Source organism: Budorcas taxicolor, chromosome 18, assembly GCF_023091745.1.
Source record: "Budorcas taxicolor isolate Tak-1 chromosome 18, Takin1.1, whole genome shotgun sequence".
Lineage (NCBI taxonomy): Eukaryota > Metazoa > Chordata > Mammalia > Artiodactyla > Bovidae > Budorcas > Budorcas taxicolor.
In genome coordinates this window covers 49,827,751-49,855,173 of record NC_068927.1, presented here as the reverse complement: position 1 = coordinate 49,855,173, position 27,423 = coordinate 49,827,751, and the positions used below count along the sequence as shown (strand labels likewise).

At 51.6% G+C, this 27,423-nt stretch overlaps 2 protein-coding genes across 4 annotated transcripts; both read left to right on the top strand.

Annotated features, from left to right (window-relative positions):
• The first annotated feature begins 314 nt into the window (after positions 1 to 314).
• On the top strand, positions 315 to 14,639 carry HNRNPL (heterogeneous nuclear ribonucleoprotein L). Of its 3 annotated transcripts, none has more exons than XM_052655382.1 (13): positions 315 to 370; positions 4,861 to 4,979; positions 5,388 to 5,625; positions 5,759 to 5,844; positions 6,871 to 6,967; positions 7,054 to 7,126; positions 10,450 to 10,521; positions 10,633 to 10,913; positions 12,131 to 12,252; positions 12,524 to 12,725; positions 13,428 to 13,485; positions 13,587 to 13,682; positions 14,255 to 14,639. In XM_052655382.1, exons 3-13 carry the CDS (start codon positions 5,401 to 5,403, stop codon positions 14,311 to 14,313), a joined length of 1,371 nt encoding a protein of 456 aa, XP_052511342.1. In that variant the 5' UTR covers positions 315 to 370; positions 4,861 to 4,979; positions 5,388 to 5,400; the 3' UTR covers positions 14,314 to 14,639. The 3 variants fall into 3 exon arrangements, with proteins under 3 accessions (XP_052511342.1, XP_052511341.1, XP_052511340.1); XM_052655381.1 differs by lacking the exon at positions 315 to 370 and adding an exon at positions 2,663 to 2,926; XM_052655380.1 differs by lacking the exon at positions 315 to 370 and adding an exon at positions 2,663 to 2,926 and having other exon boundaries at positions 10,450 to 10,913.
• Positions 14,640 to 17,447: 2,808 nt separating this feature from the next.
• Positions 17,448 to 26,801, top strand: ECH1 (enoyl-CoA hydratase 1). Its single transcript, XM_052655946.1, has 10 exons — positions 17,448 to 17,580; positions 18,450 to 18,651; positions 18,779 to 18,867; positions 24,656 to 24,780; positions 24,865 to 24,913; positions 25,044 to 25,108; positions 25,683 to 25,753; positions 25,839 to 25,910; positions 26,167 to 26,317; positions 26,500 to 26,801. Exons 1-10 carry the CDS (start codon positions 17,448 to 17,450, stop codon positions 26,602 to 26,604), a joined length of 1,062 nt encoding a protein of 353 aa, XP_052511906.1. The 3' UTR covers positions 26,605 to 26,801.
• Positions 26,802 to 27,423: the final 622 nt, after the last annotated feature.

The following is a 27,423-nucleotide window of genomic DNA, read 5'->3' as shown; positions in this document are numbered from 1 at the left end:
CCCGTCTGTATAATGAGCACCCCAACATTCACCTCAACCCACACAACACTTGGCTGACCAGGAGCAAAGAGGCATTGATTCCCAAACAACTGTGCTACTTTCTGTGAGGGATGTGGGGCGGGTGTTGAGAGGTTGGGGTTGTTTGGGGAAAAGGGACGCGGAGTCTTCTCATCCTCTCTTTGCGTTGTTTCCTCCATTCAGTTGCAGGGCAACTCTCGGTCTCCCCCCGCAACAACCCCCCCACGTTTTTTTTCCCCCGGCTGGAAAAAGGTCGTGGTCCCTTTAAGGCCCGCCCCTCCCTCCCCCAAAACTTCCCAGTGTCTGCTCTCTTTTCGATCTCGGACGGCCGGCCAGGCTCGCCGCCGAACTGGTAGGGGCTGGGGGCGAGGGGTCAGGGAGGGGTGCGGGGGCATCCCACGGAGGCGCCGCCCCGGGCCCGCGGCCGCGGTCGGCGTGCAACGGGTGGGGGAGGGGCGGAGGTTGGGAGCTCGGGGGTGCAGATAACGCGGCCGTTCGGTCGCCCGCCGTGGACGCGCTCGAGGGGGCGAGCGGCCTGGAACGTGTCGCGAGGGAGACGGTTCCGCCGCACCCCGTCGGCGCGCGCCGGCGCGAGGGGCGTCCGGGCCAGGCGCGGGGGCGGGGAGGGGAGGGGCCCCTTCTCTCCCCCTCCCCCCACCGCATTCCTCTGACGTCGGGACCTCGGCGACCCCGCCCTTCAGTCCGACCCGCCCCGCCTTAATTCCATCGCTCGGATCACGTGTTGGAGGCGCTGCGCCGTCCCCCGTCTCCTTTTGGCCGGCCCGTTCGGATCTTTCCGGGGTGACTGAGAGCTGATTTAGATCCAGATCAGCCTACCCCAACTTTCATCTCCCCAAACTCACAGAGCTACCAAGCCGATCTCACTCTCTTAGTGCCACTGACCCCATTTCAAACTTAGTTTCCAAGAGGACACCCTATTTCAGGAAGCCCCTTTCGCCCGAGTGGAAAGGTTCCGTAGCATCTTTAGCCTCTTCCATTCTCCTTCCCTTTCCCCCATCCCGGCTCCACCCCCGGACCCCCCACCACCACCACCCCCGCCCCCCCGCCGCCAGCAGACTGCCCCGTAAGGTTATAGAGTTCTTTGGGCCGGATCCTAGGGTCAACCCCGGACCCCGCCACCCCCGCTCCAGGCGTTGGCCGTCGTTGGACCCTAGAGACTGGGTGGGTGTTCTCTGCGTGGGTAGCCCTACCCGTCCCAGAGGAAATGAGGCCCGTCGAACACTTAGAACACCATAACTGCTCGCCTTTGCCGAGTAGCTAGCTAGCACTGTGCAGGGTGCTGTGCCTGGCGCTTGGTGGCGGGCGGGGTCGGGGGCAGCTTCTCTAAGACCAACACACAGATCACACAAGCACTTTCATGCTACGAAAAAGGGCATTCACCAAACTGACAACCCAGAATAGTAAGGACTGTTGAGTGAAAACCGTTGGCCTGAGTGATCAGGGGTTATCATGAGGGAAACCGAGGGTCTGGGATGGTAGGGCCAAGAATGCTTTTCAGAGTGAACAGAGCACGAACAAGAGAACTTTTAGAATTTTAATCCCTAATTCTGGCAGGAAGGATAGTGGATGAAAGTGTTCTAGCTCGAAGAGCCTGCTCGGGCATAGATCGAGAGGTGCGAGAAAGATTCTTCCCTTTCTGCAAACTAAAAGGAGTTATTTGTGGTTGAATTTAGAGGTGAAGTGGTGAAAGGACGCGGGCGAATTGGACAGGGTCATAAGATAGACGGCAGCAGCAAATGGTTTAATAGTGAGGGAAAGGGTCAAATTGAGTTTAAAAATGTTTTTCCCTCTAAAATTGTGAAGGTTAGCAATGGAGAGGAATAGGAGATAGGGATCGGTACAGAGCTGCACTGGCAATTGCCCTTCTAAGAGTCTACCCTGCCGATGCTGCTCACAGGAATCAACACACACTCTTGGTGCTCCAGGCCTTCCCTCCTCTGGAGGGTCGCCCCGCCTCTGGAGGCGACCGAACGTGATTCGCGCATGCGTCCTCGGCCCCGATCCTTTCGTAGACTGCGCCAAAGTGGATTCCCCTTTTTCACCCAATCAGGGGTCACCAGTGGGCCTAACATCTAGTAAGAGGACTCTTTCCACTCTCAATTGACTAATCGGGCGTCTAGCTGGAGATCGGCGTCTGTAGTAGCCATTGGAGAGAGGCAAAGGGAGGGGCCGTCTTGTCTCCTTGTGGAGAGGCACGGGGAGGTAGTAACCATGACTGAAAGTCTAAGGGGGCTTTTGGCTAGATGGATTACCGAGAAAAACCAATGAAAGTGGGAAGGAGGCGGGGCTTTTGACAGTGAGGGTGTGCTGCTCCTATCAGGTACTCCTAAGGAAGCCATGCCGTGCCAGAAATCCAACCAATCAAGTTAGAGTTTATTTTAAGGCGGCGGGGCCAGAGAAATGACTGGCAGAGAGCTCTCGCCTATAAGGAGTGCCCCAGACAAACGAGGGCGGGCACTCCTGCAGAAGGGCGTGCGCTTTATCCAGTAGGCGCGCAAGGCGTATGGAGGCTTCCCCTCCCCCCGCGGCGGGACCAGTGGCTCCCCCTATCGGGTGGGGGCGGCGGGTGACGGGCGTGTCCCTCCCCCAATGAGAGGCGGGGGGAGGCGGGTTCTGCGCCGCCATGTCGCGGAGGCTGCTGCCCCGGGCGGAGAAGCGGCGTCGGCGGCTGGAGCAGAGGCAGCAGCCGGACGAGCAGCGGAGGCGGTCCGGAGCGATGGTGAAGATGGCGGCGGCGGGCGGCGGAGGCGGCGGTGGCCGTTACTACGGCGGCGGCAGTGAGGGCGGCCGGGCCCCCAAACGGCTCAAGACTGACAACGCCGGCGACCAGCATGGAGGCGGCGGCGGCGGCGGCGGAGGAGCCGGGGCGGCGGGCGGTGGCGGCGGGGTGAGGCCAGGGTCCTGGACGCCGGAGATCGCCGGGCAGGGAGGGAAATTTTCTCACTTTGAGGGCATTTATTTGTTGGGGGGCTGTGCGCACGCGCCCAGGCTCTCGCCCTGTAGAAGGGGTGGGGGAGGGGCGGGCGTTGGGCAAACGGCGGGGTTTGCGCGAGGACAAGCGCTTGCGCGTGCGCGCTCTACAGAGCGGGGTGTAGGGGGGCGGAGGAAGCTGCTCGCGCTGCAGGTGGTGCAGTGCGCAGGCGTCGCGGGCTGGCATGTGGAGGCCGGGCACGCGGCCGGGCCGTTTTTTTTCTTTATCATTCTCTTCTCTGGCCCTATGCGCAGGCGCACTTCTCCTGTCCGGGCCTCGTGGGCGGTTGTGCGGGGGATGGGGGGGTGGGGGGGACTGCTTGAGCGGGAACTAGTGGGTGGTGGCCTTTTCCGCGCCCGAGTTGGGTATTATGCCTGAACGCTGTTTAGTTTTTGTAGCGTCATGTTTTGTCTCAATACAGAAATTTATTTACTTGAGGGTATTTACCCAGATCAAAGTATGCCTCGTTTTGTCGACATTGAAAACCGGAAGAAAAAAGTTGTGAAAGGTCTTTTTAGATATTTGGAAGTTGAACCATGCTTTGGAGTCATCACAAGTTTGCTTACAGTTTCTGGGGTTAAATGGGTGCGGTAGGTTTGGTGAACGAAAATGTTCCCTGAAGGGTGGGCGCTTTGGAAGGGATTCAGCCTCTTCAGTGTCCTACGTCGAAAAGACAACCAATTGTTACTTCTGGCTTGGAGCCCATTTTTTCTTCCCTGGAAGTTCATGAAATCCTGTCCGGTTCAGCCATTTGCAGGGTTTTGCAGGGTTTAGTGGCGCCCTGTAGCTGTGATTTACAGGCATTTAAACCGTGCGAGAAGCTTCATTGCATGCATAATAAAGGTATTTTAATACTTAACACTCTTCTGTGAGATCAAGAATGTTATTACTATTACACATTTGATCTTGTAGCTAAACTAGGGAGCAGCTGGGGTTAGAACTGATGAGGGCTGTGGAACTCCAAATCGCTGAGCTGGTAACCTCAGGCGGGTGTGGTGCCTGTGGTTTGTGTGGTTCATTCCTGAAATAGAATCCAATTCTGCCCCTGTTACATGGGCTTCTGCCTAGTGGTTCTCAGACGGGAGGCTGGGCCCAGAGCCCAGGAGAGGTGGAGAAGCTTAACTTTGCTCTTGATTCTCAGAGACATTTGTCTGTGGGTGGAGAAATACTTCGCCTGGGGAGGGAAGTGTCCTGGTTTTTAGTGATATGTGGTTTTGTGTTTTTTTAAAGACTTTCTTCACCCTCTTTTTCCTTAGTTTGGTCTAGGTGGTATTTTTCAATACAGATTTTGGTGGGAGAGTAAAGACTAGAGGCAGTCAGGACTGGCCAGGATGCCGCAGCATCTGAGGCACCTGCTGGACCTGGGGATGAGTGGTGGGGAACAGCAGTGTTAGGCTGTGTGGTGATGGCATGTTCCTCCAATAGAGGATGGGCAAAGAAGCTGGGGTGAATGGAAAGGGAATGTCCTGGTTCAGGCTGCAGCAGAAAATTGAGTCCCCTTTCCAAGCCACTCTTGCCACATTTCTTTGGTCAGTTGGAAGAGATTGGTTCTGGGAAGAATGAATTAGTAAGATGGGGCTTGAGATTTGCTTCATCTTCCATTTTGTTTTCTTCAGAAGTTACAGTAAGAGCCGTTAGTCAAGTGACCATCCACTTAGGCCTTCTGCTCTGCTGACCCAGAATCCTTTTGGGATGATAGGTTGAATTGCTGTTCTTATTGTCTGCCATGTATGTCCTTCCTGGGTGACACGCAAATGTTTTATCCATCTGAGTCCCCAACAGTGCAGAAGCCAGTAGGCCACCATCTTGTACAGCAGAAAGTAAAGTCTTGGTTTTGCTTCCTTTCTCAGGAGAACTACGATGACCCGCATAAAACCCCTGCCTCCCCAGTTGTTCACATCAGGGGCCTGATTGACGGTGTGGTGGAAGCTGACCTTGTGGAGGCCTTGCAGGAGTTTGGACCCATCAGGTACTCAGTCAGAGGCCAGGGGTTGGGCTTGGGTATTCAAATGAGTTAACTCCTTGGTGTCCTATGTATCACCGGATTTCTGGTTGCAAGTAACCTGACTATTTCAATTTCAGTCCACGTTCCTTTAGCTAGGTTCTGAGGCTTCACTACTCTTAGGGTTAGCCGCTGTACTTTGGATAAGTTACAGCAAGTTCTGTGCCTAAGACTGTAATGCCAAAGTTGCAGACACCTTTTGCTTGTCATGCCATTTACGGCAAGGGGTGTAAGGTACAGGTCAGGATGCCATGACAGGGTGCAGAGCACTCGAGAGGCCAGGGGGCAATCAGCTCACAGAAGGTTGAGGCTGTCCTCTGACTCTCATCGTCTCCATCCCCCTATGATGATTGCAACCTGTGTTCTCTCTGCCAGCTATGTGGTGGTGATGCCTAAAAAGAGACAAGCATTGGTGGAGTTTGAAGATGTGTTGGGGGCTTGCAACGCCGTGAACTACGCAGCCGACAACCAGATCTACATTGCGGGCCACCCAGCTTTTGTCAATTACTCTACCAGCCAGAAAATCTCCCGTCCCGGGGACTCGGATGACTCCCGGAGCGTCAACAGTGTGCTTCTCTTTACCATCCTAAACCCCATCTATTCCATTACCACGGTGCGTGCCAGCGGGTATTTGGTGATCATCTTCTTGTAGAGTCTCTCTCCTGCCATTTCTCCCTGTTCCCTCTCCCCTGAGTCAGACCAATTAGCTGGTGCCTTTTCATCTTGCCCGTCTTTGCTTTTTACAGGATGTTCTTTATACTATCTGTAATCCTTGTGGTCCTGTCCAGAGAATTGTGATTTTCCGGAAGAATGGCGTCCAGGCCATGGTGGAATATCCTTTGCTGGGAAATGGGTGTTCCTTGAGATGGGAGCTCACAGGAGTCCGTATTTTCAAGCAGCGTGTGTCTCCTGAAAACCTGCCTTGTGCCAGATGCCTCCATAGAGCCCATGGTCTCCTGGAAGGGTTAGTTAATAAACAATCACGTGTAAACAGATGACCCTTGAACAGCACAGGCTTGAACTCTGTGGATCCTCTTAAGGTGCATTTCACTTACTAAGTGCATACTTCAGTAGGAGGTTATCTGTACTTGGTTAAATATGTTGGTTTTCAACTGCACAGAGATTGGTATCTGTAAAACACACCCATGTTTAACAGTTAATTGTGTAGTGTGAAAGTGCAGTGCAGAGTTTAAAGCGTGAAGGGAAGGAAGAGCATGCTATGAGCTATAAGGGGAAGGAATTTACAGAGGTTCTGGGAAGGTCTCTGAGGAAGTGACCTCCTGTTTTCATGTGGAGGTGGGAACTGATAGATGCGCCACTGAGGACACCAGCTCTGCAGAGGTCTGCAAGTGGGCAGGCGCTTAGTGTTGGAGAAAGCAAACAACCTGACAACTGAGGAGTAGCCAACAGTGGGTTCCCTAAGACATCGGAAGAAGTTAGGGTGGCCCAGGCAGTGGGGTGAAGCTTGGATCGGGGTGCACAGGGAGCTCACTGATGGGTTTTTCAGGACAGGAACATAATCTTGTTGACATTTCTGATGTTCAGGCTTAGTCAAGACGTGTAGCATGAGGGGAGGATTGGGCTGAAGAAGGTGGTTTGACCTTTGATGGTGACAGAGAAGGCTGATGCTAATATCTGGGTTGTAGGGGGAGTACAAGTCATAGAACTCTAGCTAGTGTCTCTGCTTCAGCGCAGCACTCTACCGTAGTCTCCATAGGAGTGGCTGTGGGCAGTGAGCTCACCCCAGATCCCAGTTGGAGCTGTCTTTGGGTGCTGCCTTGCCCTCATTCTTCTTTGGCCCAACTTGAGCTCTTTACGAAAAGCTCTTGGGATGGGACTTTGCCTTAACTTGATTCACGTTTGACTCTGTACAGAGTGCCCAGCGAGCTAAGGCCTCACTCAACGGGGCTGACATCTACTCAGGCTGTTGCACTCTGAAGATAGAATATGCAAAGGTAGGTCTGGGAAATGGCTGCCCCTTGTCCGCTTCTCAGGTGAGCCTAGGGCCTGGCTGATCTCAAGCTTTGTTTTGTCCCTGCAGCCTACACGCTTAAACGTGTTCAAGAATGATCAGGATACTTGGGACTACACAAACCCCAATCTCAGTGGACAAGGTAATCCTGATGGCCGCTTTATTCTAAACACACCCGCCGTGCCTTCACTTGACTAGCTCACTTCATAGACCTGGGCTCAGGGTTATGTAATGCCATTGGGCTCCCTGTGGACATGGGAGGGCCTTAAGGATCAGCTCTTGGAGAATGCACTCCTGTGGAAGAGGGTAAATAAGGGGCCTCTAGGTCCTAGCTGCTGCTTGCAGCCCTTTGACGCAGCTGAGGATGCAGGGTCAAGGCAGAGGCCTGGGTGGGGTGGGGAACAGCAGAGGCCCTGGCAATCGCTTGCAAACCAGTGGCGGCTCCCAGGCAGGTTCCACTGCTCACCTTCTCGGAGCCTGCTTAGGGTCACTGACTCCATTCTCACTGGGCTAGGAGTGGCCCTCTTGCTGTCCACTATTGACAGGGTCTGCTTGTGGGGAGCGAGACGGGGGAGGTGATGAGGGCTCCCAGGCCTTTGCAGCAGAGCCTTTGAGCAAATTGACCTTGTGGAGTTCAGACGCCCCGGATTGGAGTGGGGCAGACACGCCTTGCCTCACTTGTAAGGGGACGCAACATCTCTGCAGGGGCCCCAAATGGACAACCCGCTTCCTAGAATCTCAAGAATGGTTTGCCTTGGATAGGAGGGAGAGGTGGAGCATTGCCTTTGAAAAACAGCAGCACCCCCTCAGCCAAACCACCCGTCTGTTTCTGTTTTGGTCTGATTGTTTGGACTAGGCCATGGGCTGAGGGAGGTGGCTGGTCGCTGACATCTCACTGGCCCTGGGAAGCCAGAGGCGCCTGTTCCTAGGCAGGCCTGTCCTGCTTGTCCTTGCTGCTGGGAAGCCGTGGGCCGGGTGGGCTAGACTCTTCCCCAGGACCCTCACAATGGGCGCTGTGGGGCAGGCTGCCCCCTCCAGAGATCAGAGGCAAATTGGTGACCAAGTGAATGTACCAGAGCGGGCAATGGCATTACATGACTGCTAACAGAAACACGGCAACCAACCATTTCTTCTCCAAGGAACATAAGTAGAAGATGTGCAGACCGGCAGGGGCTAGTGGCAGGGGCTGGCTGTGCATTGGTTTTGATGCCTCTCAGCTTTGGCCGCCCCCAGGCCCGGGGTCAAAAAAAAACCGAGAGCTGATGAGGTGACCTGGAGTGAGGGCGGTGCTTCGCCACCCCCTCGGGAACCAGACTTCAGCGGCTCTGCCTCTGCACATTGCTCACCAACACACAGGGTAGAAACCACTAGCTCTTCCTGGAGAGAACAGAACACGCAGCCTCCACCACGTCCCCAGAAACAGCCGCAGACTTGAGCTCACTACATCAAGAACACCACCACACCGCGCTCCAAGGAACAGCTACAAGCACAGAGACAGAGGCAGACAGAGACAAAGAAAGAGACGCAACATGGCAGCAGACACTGCTTTTTTACTAAACATTAAAAAAAAAGTCAAAATCCAAGCAAACTTGAACCCGAAAATGTACACAGAAGTAGGAAACACAGAGAACAGAGCTCTCCCAGCCAGCCAGCGGCGCTCTTTTCGGAGAACGATTCATAGACTGAAGTAGATTCCATGGGCCTCCAAGACAATAGGATCCTCTCCATTCCTCGCCATGTGGGTTTGTTTTTTTGTTTGTTTGTTTTTTAAGTCCTTTGGTTTGGGGAGGGCCTTCTTTTTTTTTCTTTTGTGTTTTGATATTTTTTTTTTTCTGCAGTCATCGGCTGCCAACATAATCTGCACCAGCTGGAGATCAGAAACCAAAAAAAAAAAAAAAAAACCACAACAACAGCAAAAAAATCAAAAAGTCAAAACAGACCTAAAACCAAACAGCTCAGAGGTACACAGTTACCTGCTGGCGGGTAACCAGGCGCGCTCCCAAGGCCAAAAGCGCGGGCGTAGTGGGGCCACTGGCACACCTTACAACCAGGAGACACGCACACGGAGCTACACAGCCAGCAGCACCGCACTGCAGCACACTGTGAGGAGTGACAACACGGAGGGACACTACCCACTGCATACACCTTTATTTTCCACTGTTCTGGTATCTTCTGAGGACAGAACATCTGTGAGCCATTTTTGACTTAAATCGAGACATTGACTTTTAAAACAATTCTTTAAAAAAAAAAAATTGTAGCGGATGTGTACCGTAACTTGTATTTATGACTGTAAAACCATGTGATGCAGGGTCGCAGTGTATGTTTGGTGGGACGCCATCTTTCAGAACTGTGCTAACTCACTGTTGAAGCGTCCAATGGTAAGAGAAAATACAGATTTGTTTTTTGTGACAAATGGATATTGTACTCTGTACTTCTGCTGTAAGTAGCCCTTTTCCATCTTTGTAATGACTGTTGGAAAACAAAACCCAGGCCGGGTGGCAGGAAAGGGCAGTGGCCCCAAGCCCTGGGTTTTTGGAGTCAGCCAGGCCTGGGTTCAAATCCCGGCTCAGTCACTAACTTGCTTTGTGACCTTGGGCCACAGTGTCTTAACTGCTCAGTTAAAAACTAAGTGCTCATTATCCTTATCTGTGAAATGGGGCAAAACATTAGTACCTACCTCATAGGGTTGTTGTGAGGAATTTAAGAAACAATGATGTCTGTCTGTAAAGCGCTTAGCACCGTGTCTGCCATTTGAAGTGCTAAGTTAAGGTAGCAATTATGAACTGTAGCTGGGGGTGGGGCAGGGTGGATCTGCGCCATTGTCTTGAGACTGTTGATGCCTGTACACGATGCTCATTTGAATTGGTTCTGATGATGCCCTGTTTTGTCCTTTCCTACAGTCCCTCTCCTTGGGGTGAACATGATGAGGGGGGAGGGTGGCTGGGACCAGATTGGAGAAAATCATCTCTAGAGAGCGGCCCTAGCGCTTGTAGAACCTTGGGGCTTCAAGGGCCTGATTTTATCTTTCTGCTCCTCCCTGAATTACTTTATGGCTCTTAACTCCTTTGCCGTTTTGGGGAGTTACGTTAGAAAGCTGTTCCTGGCCCCCAGTCAACTTCCGTAGTGGCTGCAAGTTCCCCAGAGCGCCCAAGAGCTGGCCTCCTGTCAGAGCTCTGGGAAGTGAGAAGTCCAGAATCTGGCTTCATCCTTCACTGAGAAAGGAAAGCAACCTGCTTGCAGTGGGCAGGGGTGGGGGAGGGACGGTGGGCTCCAGCCTTGAGACCTGGGCTTCATGCCCACCCTGGATCTGGCCCTGGGAAGGACGTCCCAGTAACCCTTTTGAGGAAGGGAAGGCTGGTGCCCAGGCCCTCAGGAGCCAAGGGACATTGAGACTATGCCCTGCAGTCAGGAGGGAGGGAGATGCCCGTTTCCGAGTCAGCCTCTGACTGTTCTCTCTGTCTACAGGTGACCCTGGCAGCAACCCTAACAAACGCCAGAGGCAGCCCCCTCTACTGGGAGATCACCCCGCAGAATATGGTGAGGGCAGGGGGTTCCCCTCCGTGGACTCCCGTGGCTCATGTGCCCCTGCCCGCCGCCCGACACGCAAATTCTCACCCGTCCTCCCTCTCTTTCCTTCCCACCCCCCAGGAGGGCCCCACGGTGGGTACCACAGCCATTACCATGATGAGGGCTACGGGCCCCCCCCACCTCACTACGAAGGGAGAAGGATGGGCCCACCAGTGGGGGGTCACCGCCGGGGCCCAAGTCGCTACGGCCCCCAGTATGGGCACCCCCCACCCCCTCCCCCACCACCCGAGTATGGCCCCCACGCCGACAGCCCTGTGCTCATGGTCTATGGCTTGGATCAATCTAAGATGAACTGTGACCGGGTCTTCAATGTCTTCTGCTTGTATGGCAATGTGGAGAAGGTGAGCTTCTGCTAGGACCGCTGCTTTCCTAATAGACCTGACAGGCCCAAGGGAGGCTCTGATCCTCTGACCCCTCAGTGAGCAAAGAGTGGGCAGGAGCCTCTTTAGAAGCAAGCAGGTCCAGGGAGGGTAATAGGATTTTCTCTGGAACGCTTCAGGTGATAACAGCAACACTGAGCCCTCTGCCTTACCAGGGGTAACAGGTGACTGGGGCTGCCTGGTGACTGCCGACCTCAGACTAGGTGGTTTCTGCTGTCAAACCCATCTGGGTCCTGAAAGCCTTTTGCTTTGCAGCCCCTGACCTAGCCTGTTGTTAATAGCAGCAGCTGCTGCTGCTGCTACTGCTGCCAAGTTGCTTCAGTCGTGTCTGACTCTGTGCGACCCCATAGACGGCAGCCCATCAGGCTCCACTGTCCCTGGGATTCTCCAGGCAAGAACACTGGAGTGGGTTGCCATTTTCTTCTCCAATGCTAGCACATGTCAGATATTCTTGCTGTATCAGGATGCTGTTAAAGGTGCTGTGAGTTGCTTAAATTCATTATAAGAATGCTTAATGAGACAAGCAGGGGAATTGAAAGCATCGGGGGCAGCAGATAACTTGTCCAGGTTCACATGCCTTTATGTGGAAGCAGGACTTCTAGCTGATACTACTGTTTTCAGTGTTTGTATAACAACCACAACTCAGTATTTGTACATACTCTGTGTTGATGGGAGTAGGTGCTTTTATCCCCTGTGGCCGCTTTTCTGTTGTGCTTCATTAAATGACCCATTCATGGGTTGGGTCCTGCCATTAGGGAAATAGTGCCGAGTGAGTCTCTGCTGCCCAACTTGGGCTCAGCACTTGCTTCCCTGGTGGCTCAGAGGTTAAAGCGTCTGCCTCCAATGTGGGAGACCCGGGTTCGATCCCTGGGTCGGGAAGATCCCCTGGAGAAGGAAATGGCAACCCACTCCAGTATTCTTGCCTGGAGAATCCCATGGACTGAGGAGCCTGGTGGGCTGCAGTCCACGGGGTCACAAAGAGACACGACTGAGTGACTTGACTTGACTTGACTTGACTTGCTGTGGACCAGGCCAGTGTCTGTCCACCTGTCTTAACAAGTGAGGTAGAAGCCTAGATCCAGAGCAGGAGTTGACTTGCTTTTAACTAACTAGGAAGGGTCAGGAGAGGGGTCTCTGGTACCTGGCCAGTAGTGCTGACTGTGACTGCTCTTCTCAAGGTGAAATTCATGAAAAGCAAGCCGGGGGCTGCCATGGTGGAGATGGCGGATGGCTATGCTGTGGACCGGGCCATCACTCACCTCAACAACAACTTCATGTTTGGGCAGAAGCTGAATGTCTGGTAGATACCCAGTCTCTGTGGGCTTGGGAGGTGTGGAGAGGGACTGAGGAGACGGGAAGGGCAGTGGAGCCCACTCTGGACAGGGGTCAGAGGCGCACAGAGCAGCCAGGTGCTTAGCCAGGCTGGCATTGGGTGTGATGGAAGTGTCTGTTAGCCTCTCTTCGCTGTGGAGCAGGGCCCTGTGAGGCACACAGTGCTGTCAGATGGGAAAGCCACAGTAGCAGGTGGGGGACAGCTTGAGGTCTGATGGGGCTCCGCTTCTGTCTGTCAGTGTCTCCAAGCAACCAGCCATCATGCCCGGCCAGTCATATGGGCTAGAAGACGGGTCCTGCAGTTACAAAGACTTCAGTGAATCAAGGAACAACCGGTTCTCCACTCCAGAGCAGGCAGCCAAGAACCGCATCCAGCACCCTAGCAACGTGCTGCACTTCTTCAATGCCCCTCTGGAGGTGACTGAAGAGAACTTCTTCGAGGTGGGTGCTGCAGAGTTGATCCCTCAGCACAGCCATCTGAGGAGGCCATCCGTTTTCTTTTTTTATTTTTTAACAAATCTGTATTGAGCTCGCACTCTTTTGGGCTCTGGGTAGGGTGCTGGGCACATGTCAGGGACCAAGAAAGGCTCAGAACGGCACCTAGCAGCAGTGGAGTCTGCTGTGCTCTGCATCTTCGGCAAGGTAGAGGGGCTGCTCATCTGCTTCGAGGGATTCTTCCTTGTCTAGATGGTAGGTTGGTGATTGGAGCCCAGTCTTGAAACATCCTCGCTGTCAGGCCCTCTGGGGTCTAGATGACATGAGAAGGGAGGGTCCCATTACAGTGCCCTCGGGAACCAGGCAGTTTCAGGGAAGGGTGGGAGTCTGACTGCTGATTTGGACTTTGGGCCTTACTCTGGCCTGAGGTGTTGCTATTCAGTTCAGCAAACATTTACCTAGTACCTGCAACACACCCAAATTACAGCTGAAGATGGGAAATTTAAAAAGCAGTTTTCCAGTGTTTGACAACATAATAGAGTGTTATACTTCAGTCTTTGGGGAGGGGGACCATAGGGATACCTTAGAGTGTGTGAGAAAAGCTTAGCAACTCCTTGTCCAGAAAAATGCAGGTATTTGGTTGTGGGCTTGCATTCCACCGTGTGGCACTTCTTGTGTCCCTGAGTCTGTTTTCTCTCTCTGTTGCAGATCTGCGATGAGTTGGGAGTGAAGCGGCCATCTTCTGTGAAAGTATTCTCAGGCAAAAGTGAGTGAAATGCCCCGCCTACCTCCACCGTTCCCTGGTTGTACACAGGCAGCTCCCTGGCTCCTGCTCAGATCAGCCTAAAACCTTCATTTTCCCATCAGGTGAACGCAGCTCCTCTGGACTGCTGGAGTGGGAATCCAAGAGTGATGCCCTGGAGACTCTGGGTTTCCTGAACCATTACCAGATGAAAAACCCAAGTGAGTATCTGTGTGTCCTGCAGTCATCCCCCTTGTGGCCTAGTGGGCTGGCTGGCTTCCGGCCAGAGCCGTCCTTCCTACCGTCAAGACAGGGCCCCAGAGATTTCCTCCTTGTCGCTGACACAGGCAGGTGGGACCTGGTCGCCAGGAGAGCAGCTTGCTGTTCCACATGGGAGGGCCAGCCTAGCCGCTTGCAGCCACCCACTCTGCCAGCTTGGGAGTTGCTTAGGCTTGTTCTCCAGGGAGCTGGCATTCTGTGTGCGTCAGAGGCTGGCTCACATAATACCCAGGAAAAGGGGGGGTGTACTAGCCAGCAGGTAAAATTCACCTACTCAGTTCCTGGGCAGGCCTATCCTCATGCACCAGCTAAAGAGCTGGGAATGGGATCCTCCTTGCAGTTAAGGAACAGAAGGAGGAATGCCTTGTGGATTTGGCTTGTTTTTGAATCTCAAAACTGGCAAGGATGAGTTAGACCCCCGAATTGCAGAAAAAGATGGGTGCAAAACCAGGGAAACGTGGGGAGTGGGGAGGCTCCAGAAAGGGGCCCAGTCATGTGGCTCTCTCTCTTACAGATGGGCCATACCCGTACACTCTGAAGTTGTGTTTCTCCACCGCTCAACACGCCTCCTAATTAGGTGCCTAAGAAGAGTCCCATCTGAGCAGGAAAACATTTCTTTCTTTTATGCTGTTTTGTTTCTTTTTTCTTTTCTGCAAATGTTCCTGTATTCCTTTTTTTAAATGCTAGTTTAGTAGAGGCTTTAACCATAATGGACTGGCTGGAAGTCTAAAGGGGGAGGGGAAGGGGAACTGATATCTCCCAAGATTAACCTTCACTTTTTAAAAATTATTGTACATGTGATTTTTTTTTTTTTTTTCCTGTTCATACATTTGTGCTGCCCATGTACTCTTGGCACATTTCAATAAAATTGTTTGGAAAATAAAGGTCACTTTCTGGGATTCTGGGGTGTGTCTGCTTCCCTCCCACTCAGTCTTCTGAAGGCGGGCAGGATGGCTAGGAACAGCTGCAGCCTCCGGAGGGACGGACCCAGCTCTGAGGAGCAGTGTGGGCCAGAGCTGTGGCTTGGGGATGATGCTGGGAATTCTGAGTCTTTTTTTGTCTACAAGGGAAGTTTTCCAATTTGTGTGTCTTTTAACAAAATGCATTGTACTGTACAGTGATCTATCACATGCGGTTCAACCTTCTTATCTTTACTCCTAATGTGTGGATGTGTCATAGTTTACTTGGTCCTGAGGGTAATTTCCGATTATTTGGTTTTGCAAACAGTACTGTGATGTATATCTTTACACAAACTTCTTAAGCAACTTCTCTGATACTGATCTAGAAGTAAATTCCTAGCAGTGGAATTGTTGGATTAAAGGGTATGTTCAATTACTGTTGATATTCCCTGATAGCAGTGAGTGGGAACAAAGTCCAGTGCCTCGTGTATGTGTATCCCCCACTTGGATGTGTATCACCACTTTGGGGATTTCCTGTAGAGTTTTTAAACAGTATCTACTGAAGTCAAGTGACATCAGATAAACTGCTTCATCAGGGTTGAAACTTAAGAACCTCTAAACAAAGAAACTACAGTCACTTGGCAGCCATAACTTACAAAATCTACTAGGTTTTAAGCTACTTGGGTAAAAAGTAAATTTACCTACTCTGACTCCCAGGGGCACTCAGCTTTCATCCCACGTTATATTTCCTAGGTAGCCTGTGCATAAGTTTACTCAAACTCAACGTCCATTGAGTCAGTGATGCCATCCAATCATCTCGTCCTGTCAACCCCCTTCTGCCTTCAGTTGTTTCACAACTGTCTTTTTATACCAACCTAACTAAATGTACTACCTCTTTAAATTTCTCTCAAATCTTGGTACCTGCTTAGTAGTTCCAGATAACCAGTTCTCTGTCTTCCAAAAGAGCTTTACCATCTGACACGTGAAGAAGGCAAAATGGGACTTAGCTAGCAAGTCAAGGGTGCAGCCAAAAGAGGAGAAAGACAGCAAAATATTCATTTCAATCCCATGTGTCAGGGACACCTGTTCACCTCCTACAAGAGCATACTTAAGCACTTCAATAGCACTTGAAACAAAACAGGCTTTAGAGTGCTGGCTCAGAAATAGTGGCCCAGGGGCTTGGTTGCTCCATAGCGTGTGGAATCTAACCTGACCACTGATCCAACCTGTCCCTTGCATAGCAGGGCGGATTCTTTACCACTGGACCCCCAGGGAAGCCCCAGTTTTGCTTTGTTTTTTTAATACTCTAGGGCTAACTAGCTTTTTCCAAAGTCATTTTATTTTTGAAAGAAGTTTCAGTGTGTACTTACTGTACATACAAATCCCCTCTTTAGCACTCCTGAAGCTCAGAGATCTTGAACTAGTGACTTCTCCCCAGCCAATTTCTTCTGCATACAAATGTAAAATAGACCCGGAGCAAGTGAGGAGGTAGATGTAACACAGTGAGACCCCCGCCCCCAGCAGCCTACGAGGGGCCTTGGTTTAGGGAGATAGACGTGAAGATGGGCTTCCCTGGTGGCTCAGTAAGGAACCCTCCTGCAGTGCAGGAGAACAGGGTTCTTTGGGTGTGGTGGGGCAACTCAGATTACACAGAGTTTAACGTTGGGCCGTCTGTATTCACATTCCCTTATGTGGATAACTTTGGTGGGAACTATTTTTTCCTTTTTAGTTCAGTTGCTCAGCCGTGTCCAACTCTTTGCGACCCCATGAATTGCAGCACGCCAGGCCTCCCTGTCCATCACCAACTCCCGGAGTTCACTCAGACTCACGTCCATCGAGTCAGTGATGCCATCCAGCCATCTCATCCTCTGTCGTCCCCTTCTCCTGCCCCCAATCCCTCCCAGCATTAGGGTCTTTTCCAATGAGTCAACTCTTCACCTGAGGTGGCCAAAGTATTGGAGCTTGAGCTTCAGCATCAGTCCTTCCCATGAACACCCAGGACTGATCTCCTTTAGGATGGACTGGTTGGACCTCCTTCCAGTCCAAGGGACTCTCAAGAGTCTTCTCCAACATCACAGTTCAAAAGCATCAGTTCTTCGGTGCTCAGCCTTCTTCACAGTCCAACTCTCACATCCATACATGATCACTGGAAAAACCATAGCCTTGACTAGATGGACCTATGTTGGCAAAGTAATGTCTCTGCTTTTGAATACGCTATCTAGGTTGGTCATAACCTCCCTTCCAAGGAGTAAGCGTCTTTTAATTTCATGGCTGCAATCACCATCTGCAGTGATTTTGGAGCCCCAGAAAATCGGACACTGTTTCCACTGTTTCCCCATCTATTTGCCATGAAGTGATGGGACCAGATGCCATGATCTTAGTTTTCTGAACGTTAAGCTTAAAGCCAATTTTTTCACTCTCCTCTTTCACTTTCATCAAGAAGCCTTTTAGTTCCTCTTCACTTTCTGCCATAAGGGTGGTGTCATCTGCATATCTGAGGTTATTGATATTTCTCCTGGCTATGGTATAAAGGCATGATTGCAAACTTGGGAGGTCGGCAGTTATTTCGCCATTATGCCCGTGGACATTCAGTTGTCTCCAGTTTCTCTTTTATGAAACAGCTGTGATGAACTTTGTACAGAATGTTCAAAAGCAGTGTGAACTATTTTCTCAGGCCAGGTTCCTAGTGGATCAAAGGTTCCATGTCAAATCACTCTAATGGCCGGCGAATTTAGAAGACTGTTTCCGGTTGCCCTTGATAAAGATGGCGGAAAGGGGAACCGTCTCCGCCGTCAGCCTGCGGCTTCGATGCCCTCACCAAACATGGCGGCCTCTTGTCCCCGCCCCCATAAGCTTACTCCCGTCGCGTTACGCCACCAGTCAGTAGCAATGGCGGCAGCGTTTGCGGCTTTTCGGCGATTCGGCGACTTGCTTACCCGGCGTAAGTCACCTCTTGATCTTTGAGGGGTCCGTTGAGCTGTCGTCCTGTCATCGCGACAGTTGGACGGAGAGGCCTGTCCAGGGTCACCCAGGGTTCGAACCCCTTATTAAACTAACGGGTCTATGTGCCCCCATCCAGAGGGCTTCTGGCTTACAGTTGGGCCGCTGACAAGCTCAGTATACTCAGTCTGGAGTGAGTACCACGATCACAGGGCTTTCTGGGTGGCGCTAGTGGTAAAGAACCTGCCTGCCAATGCAGGAGACTAAGAGACACGGGTTCGATTCCCGGGTTGGGAAGATCCCCTGAAGACGGGCACAGCAACCCACTCCAGTATTCTTGCCTGGAGAATCCAATGGACAGAGGAGCCTAACGGGCTATGACCCAGAGGGGTTGCAAAGAGTCAGACACAACAGAAGCAACTTAGCGTGCACCACAGTCGTGGGTCTGAAGTGATCCTCAGACTGAGGCCACTGATAAATACACCTGAATCTTAAACTCTGGTGGTGGTGGTGGTGCTTTAGTCACTTCGTGGCATGTGGCTCTTGTGACACCATGGACTGTAGCCTTCCAGGCTCCTCTGTCCATGGGATTTCCCAGGCAAGAAAACAGGAGTGGGTTGCCATTTTCTTTTCCAGGGGATCTTCCTAATCAAGGCGGTGGAACCCGGTCCTCCTGCATTGCAGGCAGATTCTTTACCGAGTGAGCCACTAGGGAAGCCCATCTTAAAGTCTATATCCCCTAAACCAAGGCCTCTCATAGGCGTGTGTCCCCCAACCTAGTGTCAACTGAGATGTGTACCCTCTGCTCTTGAAGGTGCTGTGCCCCATATTCAGGGTCATCAAAGGCACTTCCTACCTCTGTCTCCCCAGGACTGACAGCCTCCTCCAACCTGGGTCTCAGCCTTCGCCCAATGAGTGCCTCTGCACAAGAGGAAGCCTCCAAAGCATCCCCAGAGGAAGCCCCAGGCCACAGCTATGAGTCCCTTCGGGTGACAGCTGCCCAGAAACATGTTCTGCATGTGCAACTAAACCGGCCTGAGAAGAGAAACGCCATGAACAAGGCCTTCTGGAGGTCTGGCCTGCAGATCCTGGAGGCCTGCCTGCACGGGGAGGCAGGGGCTGAGGGACTGGGCAGGGGAGGGCCTGAGGGCAGGGGATTCCCACCCCGACACAGCCCTTCCTCCTTTCCCCCTCCGCAGAGAGATGGTGGTATGCTTCAACAAGATTGCAGAAGACTCTGACTGTCGTGTGGTGGTGATCTCTGGTGCAGGAAAAATGTTTACTTCAGGTACCAGCTGCTCTCCACACCCACCCCTGCCAGTCTCCCCTGCTCCTGGGAATAGAATAATGCTTCATAATTAGGGTTTTAAGCAGCTTCTAAATTCTGCTTTGTATGCATGCTAAGTCGCTTCAGTTGTCCGACTCTTTGCAACCCATGGACTGTAGCCCACCAGGCTCCTCTGTCCATGGGGATTCTCCAGGAAAGAATACTGGAGTGAGTGGCTGTGCCCTTCTCCAGGGGATCTTCCTGACCCAGGGATCGAACCCATGTCTCATATGTCTCCTGCATTGGCAGGCAGGTTCTTTACCACTAGCGCCACCTTTTACTTGGGGAAAGTGAAAGAAAGTAAAGTCACTCAGTCGTGTCCGACTCTTTGCAACCCCATGGAGACCAGGCTCCTCTGTCCATGGGATTTTCTAGGCAAGAATACTGGAGTGGGTTGCCATTTCCTTCTCCAGGGAATCTTCCCGACCCAGGGATCAAAGCCAGGTCTCCCACATTGTAGACAGACGCTTTACCGTCTGAGCCACCAGGGAAGCTCTTACTTGGGGAAGGTTTACTTAAATCATTTTCAAATGTAGAAATTAGTCCAACAAAAGACAGGATCATGGGCTCTAATCTGGGTTTTCACACTGAATCTATGGCCTTGATCAAGGCCCTTGACCTCTCAGTCTTTTTTGTGTGTGTCAATAAAATGTGTTGTGATAATTACATGCTTTCTGGGGATTTCCCTATCAGTCCAGTGTTAGGATTTGGTGCTTTCACTGCAGGGGCCCAGGTTCAGTCCCTGGTTGGCGAACTAAGATCCTGCCAGCTGCACATGAAGTGGCCAAAACCTTTTCTTCTTGAATACATGCTTTTGTGCAATTAATTTTGAACCTACATGAACTGATTTTCTGTTAATGTCTGTTGGGTCTTTTGATTGTCCCACAAGTCTATTCTTCAGGTTGGATAATTTCCATCGATCAAGTTCATCGTCTCCTTTGTCATCTCTCTTCTGCTGTTAAACCCATCTAGTGATTTTTTTTTTAATTTCAAGGTGTAAAAAACCCAATATTGCAGAGTGCAGTAACATGAGATATGCCTGTATCGTAGTTTCCACTTTTTTTTTTAATAGTTTCCATTCTTCTGCTGAAGTTTCGTATCTTTTTATGCGTCGCAATCATATTTTTCTTTGTGTCATTCAGCATGGTTACAATGGCTGTTTTTAAAATCCTGTCTCCTGATCCCAACATCGGGGCCGCCTTGGGGGTCAATCTCTGTTTATTACCTTTTCTCTTGAAAAAAAAAATGGGTCTCATTTTCCTGTTTCTTTGTTTTTGGAGTAAGGTTGGATTGCATGTATCCTGGATGTTGGGCTATGGGAGAAAATGATGTGGAAATTCTAGACCCTATTACATAATTCCAGAGTGCTGAATTTCCTGTTTTAGCAGCTAAGTTGATGTCAGTTTTTAAATCTCTTTGCTGGGCTGTAGGTCTGGTTCATGGGATCTCTTGTTATAGAGATTTGGGCAGAGCTCATACACAGAATCTGGGGCTCCCCTCTCTGGCTGTCTGCTTTCTGGAATTTCCCCCCCCTCATTTTCCATCAGTTGAGGTCCCCCTGGGCTCTGTCCTGTGGTTCTTCAGGCACAACTTCACCCCGTACTCAGGTTAAATTTAAAAAAAACAGGTAACCCACTTGGCTGGTTCCTTCTAGAAGAATCTGCTTGGTGCCCTCAGGTAATTGGACCTTGATCACCTAGGGCACATAGTTGGCATCTGTGGGAGGCTCCATGCCAGAAGTGAAGGGTCACATACACTGATTTCTGCACAGGGCCCAGCCCAGTGCTGGGGACCCGGCGGCGGTGACTGAGATAGCCCCAGGCCCTGCCCCTCATTCAGTGGGGAAGACTGGACATGAAACAATGTACTTCTTTGTGTTTCCTCTCTTTCCTTCTGTTCCCTCTGTTCTTTCTATTCCTCTGTAACATTTTCTCGTGTCCCTTGTTTCCTTTTTCTGTTCTCCTTCATTTCTTTGTTCATCCATTCAACATTCAGCGACATCACTCCAGTGTCAGCTCCCTTCCTGGGTGACACCAGCCTTGAAATAGGACAGGATGAGGGTTCATCTCTAGCTGTGCCAGGCCAGAGGTCCTCATCTTTCAGCTGTTAGTTGATTGTGCCCATTTCGTCCCATTTTCAACCTAAAGGCCAGAAAGAAGACATTCACTTTAATTAGCAGTTTTAAAGATTGAATGAAACTGCTAATTAAAAAAAAAAACAGTCCAGACTTATTTACATTTGTGGAGTGTCTCTAAGCACCTTACACATGTTAATTAATTCTTACCACAGCCCTATGAGACAAGCTCAGTCATCATCCCCATTTGATAGAGGAGGAAACTGAGACCCACAGAGGAAGAAGTGTATCCAGTCCTCACTGTGGGGATTTTTGAATGTGGGCTGCCTGGCTGCAGAATCCTTGCCCTTCACCATTGAGTGACTATGGCCCAGGTGTATGGCAAGCTGATTCAGAGTATTCCTGGCCCAGTAACCAGCCACCTGCCACCTCCACACACCTTCACCTCTCTGTGAGCTTCTGATCTGAAAACAATGGAGATGCTGTGAGCACCCATGGGTGCAGTGGTAAAGAATCCACCTGCCAGGCAGGAGACACAGGTTCGATCCCTGTGTCGGGAAGATCCCCTGGAGAAGGACATGGCAACCCACTCCAGTATTCTTGCCTGAGAAATCCCATAGACAGAGGAGCCTGGCAGGCTACAGTCCATGGGGTGGCAAAGAGTTGGACACAACTTAGCAACTCATCACCCCCCTCATCAGGTTGCATCAAGGATTAAACGAGTTAACAGGCACCAAATGTTAACTCGTGTGAAACTTTTATTGATGTACCTGTTATTCTTGATGATGATGAATAACTTAATTGTGACGGTGAATGAGATCTGAAACATTTAGAGGTTCCCAGGGAGCAAGATGGGAGACTCCTCAAAAACAAGTTCTGGCTCTGGAGGGGAAAGACCTCGTGCCATAATCTGGGGCCCTTTATTCCAAGGGGTTGCAGACAACCACCCATGTCTGAATATCCAAGTAGGGCAGATAAACCAGCAAAGCCAGTGGGAGGAGGTGTCGCAAGTTGCCGAGCTGAGCTTGTTCTGGGAGTAAGTGTGGTTCCCACTGAGTCATACAAGCTTCTCAGAGCTGGTATAGAAGCCAGCAGATGCCTGCAGACTGATGCAGGCGGTTCTGGCCTTGGCAGAGATGGAGTGTATAATAATAGGAACTATTGTGATACCATTACATGCCAGGCACTGCTCAAAGCGCCATGAGCTCTGTCTCTTGAATCCTTGCAGCCCCATGAGCTCTTGGGAGGGTTTTAGCCTCAATTTTCAGAGCAGAGACCCAGAGGATGGAGTGAACTGGCTGAGGTCACACGGAGTTCTTTTTTCTTTTTTAAAAATAATTTTATTGTATTTATTTATTTTTGGCTGTTCTGGGTCTTCATTGCTGCAAGGGCTTTTCTCTAGTTGTGGCGAGCAGGGGCCACTCTCTAGCTGTTGCATGAGGGCCTCTCATTGCGATGGCTTCTCTTGTTGCGGAGCAGGGGCTCTAGGGTGCAAGGGCTTCCGTAGTCGCAGCTCCTGAGTTCTGGAGTGCGGGTTCAGTAGTTGGGGTGCCCTGGCTTAGTCACTCCACAGCATGTGGGGTCTCCCTGGCCCAGGGATCGAACCCGTGTCACCTGCATTGGCAGATGGATTCTTTACCACTGAGCCACCAGGGAAGCCCTACTTTATTTTTATTTGAAGGATAATGGGGTTATATCCTACTCATATTTAACTTGCACAAATTCAGCTCTACCCTGAGTCAGCACTCCTCTGTCCTCACTCATTTAAACAAGCTGCAGAGGCCACAAAGCTATAGAGGGTCAGGGGTGTGGCCGAATGTGGGACTGATTTTTCCAGCTTTGTCAAATTGCGCTGTTCAAACAAGCGAAAGGATGAGAATGAGTAACCTCAGGGAGAGGTTAATTCTGCTCAGAACCATCCTGTAGCTCCGTCTCACTCAGAGTCAAAGCCAAGGCCTCCTTTTGGCCCACAAGGCCCCACAGAATCTGCCTCTGTTACCTCCCTGACCTTGGCTCTTCCTGCTCTCCTTGCTCACTCTGCTCCACTGCGCTGGCCTCCTCCATGGTCCTCGCGCAGACACCAGGGGCACTCCTACCACGGGGCCTCTGCACTGGCTGTCCCTAACATTGAGAGCTCTCTTATCCCAGGTATCTGTACAGTTCCCTCCCTCTGGTCCTTCAGATCTTTACTCATATGTCACCATTTCAGTGAGAGGGTCCCTGACCACCCGAGTTAATACTGCAACAGCCCTCACTGCACATGGCGTGTGCATGTGCACGCGCGCGTGCACACACACACACACTCACACTCCATTCCATTTCCCTCCTTTAATTTTTTTGGTACTTTTCTCCCCTGGACAAAATGAGTTTTCTCATTTGTTTGTTTCCCCCATAGAAGAGCAGCCCCCTGGGGGCAGAGGTTGTTGTCTGTGTTGTTCACTTATTGAGTACCTGCTGTGTACTAAGCTGTGTTAGGCATGGGGATAGAGTGGGAGGCAAAAAGCCAAACTCCTTGCGCGCACACACGTGCCCGTGCGTGTGTATGTGTGTGTGGGTAGCTGACCTCTGCTCATGGATCTCCATCCTAGAGAGGGAGACAGGCACACAATTATGTGATAACAAGAGGGCAGTGTGGGAGGCATGGCAGAGAAAGGAGATGAAGGGTGACCGGCTGCTATTGAGCCACGGCGGGGAGGGGGGGCCTCCCTGAGGAGGTGGACTTTACCCTGTGGCTTGAACAGTGTGATGGAGTCAGTCTTGAGACCATTGCTGGGGAAAGGCTGCTCTAGGCAGAGGGAGAAATAGGCATGAAGGCCCCAGGAAGGGAATGAGTCGCATTGTTGTAACAGCTGGTGGAGGCCTGCGTGTCGGTTAGAAATGGGGCTTGTGCAGAGTTGGTAAGGTCCTGGTATAAGACCTCGCATTTTATTCTATATGAGAGGGATGGATGGATGGGAAGAAGAGAGGGCCCTGAGGTGATCACAAGGGCCCTGAGGCTGCGTGTGGGGAACAGAATGTGGTAGCAGGTCAGTGGAGGAAAAGGTCAGACTTGGGATTGTCTTAAGGTTGGAGTGACAAAGATTGCTCCATTTCTGACCTCCCCATCTCAGGAACCATTACCACCTTTGACGAAATTAGTGTTAGTTGCTCAAGTCATGTCCGACTCTTTGAGATCCCATGGACTGTAGCCCAGTCCACAGAGGAGCCAGCCCCGCTGTCCATGGGATTTTCCAGCAAGAATACTGGAGTGGGTTGCCATTTCCTCCTCCACAGGATCTTCCCAACCCAGGGATCGAACCCAGTCTCCTGCATTGCAGGCAGATTCTTTACCACTCAGACCTGGCTGCATGGCTCTGGGTTTGAAATCTCAGTTCCACTGCTCACAAGCCAGGGTGACCTTGGGCAAGCGACTTAAGCTCCCTGTGCCTCAGTTTCTCACCCGATAACATGGAGATAGTAATAGGACCTACCTCAGAGGATCACTGTGAGGCTAAAGTGAGCAGAGACTCAATATGGGTTAACTTGTATTGCCTTCACACCCCAAATGCGACCCCTCCGGAAGACCTGTGTGAGTTGCTTTCTCCACTGTGGTGGTTTGCCTGGCCTATGACCTCTAGTTGGGGCAATGGGTAGGGCCTGGGAGGCTAGGTGAGCCTCCCCCCATCTCCCCACCAGGTATCGACCTCATGGACATGGCTTCAGACCTCCTTCAGCCCGCAGGTGACGACACGGCCCGCATCAGCTGGCACCTTCATAGCCTCCTCACCAGATACCAAGAGACCTTCAGTGTCATCGAGAAGGTGACTCTGGGAATCTAGCAGGGTGTCCCCCCAACCTGCTGCTCCAGGACCAGCCTTGACCCTGCCCCTTCTGTCCCCTTCCAGTGCCCTAAGCCAGTGATCGCTGCCATCCATGGAGGCTGCATCGGCGGAGGTTGAGTCTGAACCCACCCACCCCAGATCTGTTGCTAGTTAGACTTCGCCCCAAGGCGCAAGCCCGTGGTCTGGGAGTGGGGGTGGGTCAGTCCTGTGGTTGTTAAGTGTCTCTGGCCTCTACTTCCCAGGAGTGGATCTCATCACTGCCTGTGACATCCGATACAGTACCCGGGATTCTTTCTTCCAAGTGAAGGTGAGCCATTCTCCCAAGCTTCTGCTCCCTTGGTCCTACTGAGGGCTGAGAAATGAGTGGCAGAGCCGAGTCAGAGCAGGGATGGAGCAAGCTAAAGGGGGTGGGAGTGAGCCTCGATGGCTTCATGGAAAAGTTAGAATTGAATCTTAAAAAGTAAAACTTGGCCACGGGGGACTTCAGGGGGAGGTCACGGAGTCAGTGTGAGATCAAGAGTGAGTCAATGTGTGGGGGAGGGGAAAAGGGTGGGGTCTTTGCTCGAGTCAGCGCTGGAGGGGGTGGGAGGCAGGATGGAGCTCATGGATGGAGGGGTTCAGGGCAAGGCTTTTCCTGGAGATAGATGCAGCTGACTTCAGAGTTGGGAGGACAGGGGAGTTGGAAGGTGGGCTATATTCTAGAGCAAAGGAACCTATATGGGCAAAAGTCTGGATGGGAATGAAAAGGGGTGTTTTGGAGGGGCGTCTCCGAGGTGAGAGTGTGGTGGGACTCAGGTAAATACGGAGTTTTGCTGCCACTGAGGCTGCAGTGGGGACAATACTGGACAGAAACCAAGCACTAACACTGTCGCTTCCCCCAGGAGGTGGACATAGGTTTGGCGGCAGATGTGGGAACCCTGCAGCGACTGCCCAAAGTCATCGGGAACCAGAGGTGGGTGAGGGGAGCCTGGGCAAGGGGACAGTAGAGCATCTCCTAAATAGGATGCCATCCTCTCGCATGTCCTGCCATCTTGCAGCCTGGTCAACGAGCTGGCCTACACTGCCCGCAAGATGATGGCTGATGAGGCCCTGGAGAGTGGACTGGTCAGGTAGGGGCTGAGGCTGTGCTGGATAAGAATTCAGGGCAGCCAGACTTGGGTGGGGCTCCTTGGATTCCCATGCACCTTAACTCACGGATTCCAAGTGGCCTCCTCTCTCTGGGTGGAGTCTACTGCCCTGTTCCGGTTGGTCCGTTTCACCAGCGCTGTCTTCCACTTTCTACTGCAATTGGTCACTTCTTCGTCCATGGGAGGGAGAGAAGAGCTCTTCTCAGATTGCCTGATTTCCAATTTCTTTCATCCTCAGCCGGCTCTTCCCAGACAAGGAGAGCATGCTTGATGCGGCTTTCACCTTGGCAGCTGAGATTTCCAGCAAGAGCCCCGTGGCGGTGCAGAGCACAAAAATCAACCTGATCTACTCCCGCGACCATTCGGTGACAGAGAGCCTCAACTATATGGTGAGACTCTCCATCCAACCAATCACACCCATCTCTGATTCCCCGAGTGACCAATCAGGGCCCAGCGGCCCTTTACAGGCCTTGTCCTCTGATTGGCTCGCTGCTATCTCCCTCCCATTTTTCATTGGTCCAACGAAAATCTTCCTGTATCCTTTCTGTTACCGGCTGCCATCTTTATCCAGAAATCCTGGAACATGAGCATGCTACAAACAAAAGACGTCATGAAGTCTGTCCAGGCCGCAATAGAGAAGAAGGCTCTGAAGACCATCACCTTCTCCAAGCTCTGAGAGGCCTGTCGTCCCAGGTCTTGGCGCAGGGGTCTGGCTTTGCCCCGCCTCCTGCCTGCATGTTCTTGTTCATGGAAAGGGAGGATTCATAAAGATGGTCCAGCTTGCTGTCTTCTCAAGTCTCCCAGTTTATACCTTTATGACACATTTCTTCCTGCCTTATCTTTGCCCCACGAACAATAAAGCAATGTAAAGAACCCGGTGTCCTTGTTGGAAAGAGAGGCGAGGCAGAAAGAGTAGGTGGTGCAGTGACCCTGGGGGCTCTAAGGACCACGGTTGTGTTGAATGTTGGGAATAGAGATTTGACCGATTGGGAATGGGAGCTGTGAAGGTGATGACCATTCAGAGTTTGGTGGGCAGGCCAGGCCAGCCCTGTTAGAAAGTCATGTGACTCCCTTTAGGTTGACAAGGCTACAGATGGTCTCCGTGCCTGCTTCATGCTTAAGGGCAGAGTCTACCCTGCCTGGTACCCACTCACCACAGAACATAGTGGGGTCCGGTGCTGGAGTGTGGTTAGGAGTCAACTGCTACACACTCTTGGGCCAACTGCCTCACTTTAAGCTTCGAGTTTTCCATAGGTAATCTCAACCTCCTGGGGAATTAGGACTTTCACTGTGGTGGCCCAGGGTTCTATCCCTAGTCGGGGAGCTAAGATCACACAAGCCTGGTGGCACCGCCAAAAAAATTAATTAAAAAAAACTAGCCTGGATTTGTGTTTGGAATGAGAGCAAAGTATTATTTTCCCTCTGTCTTTTTAGTGTTTTAGCATTAATTTGTTTCTTGTATATGCCACATCCTATTCTGAATATTTATTTAGTG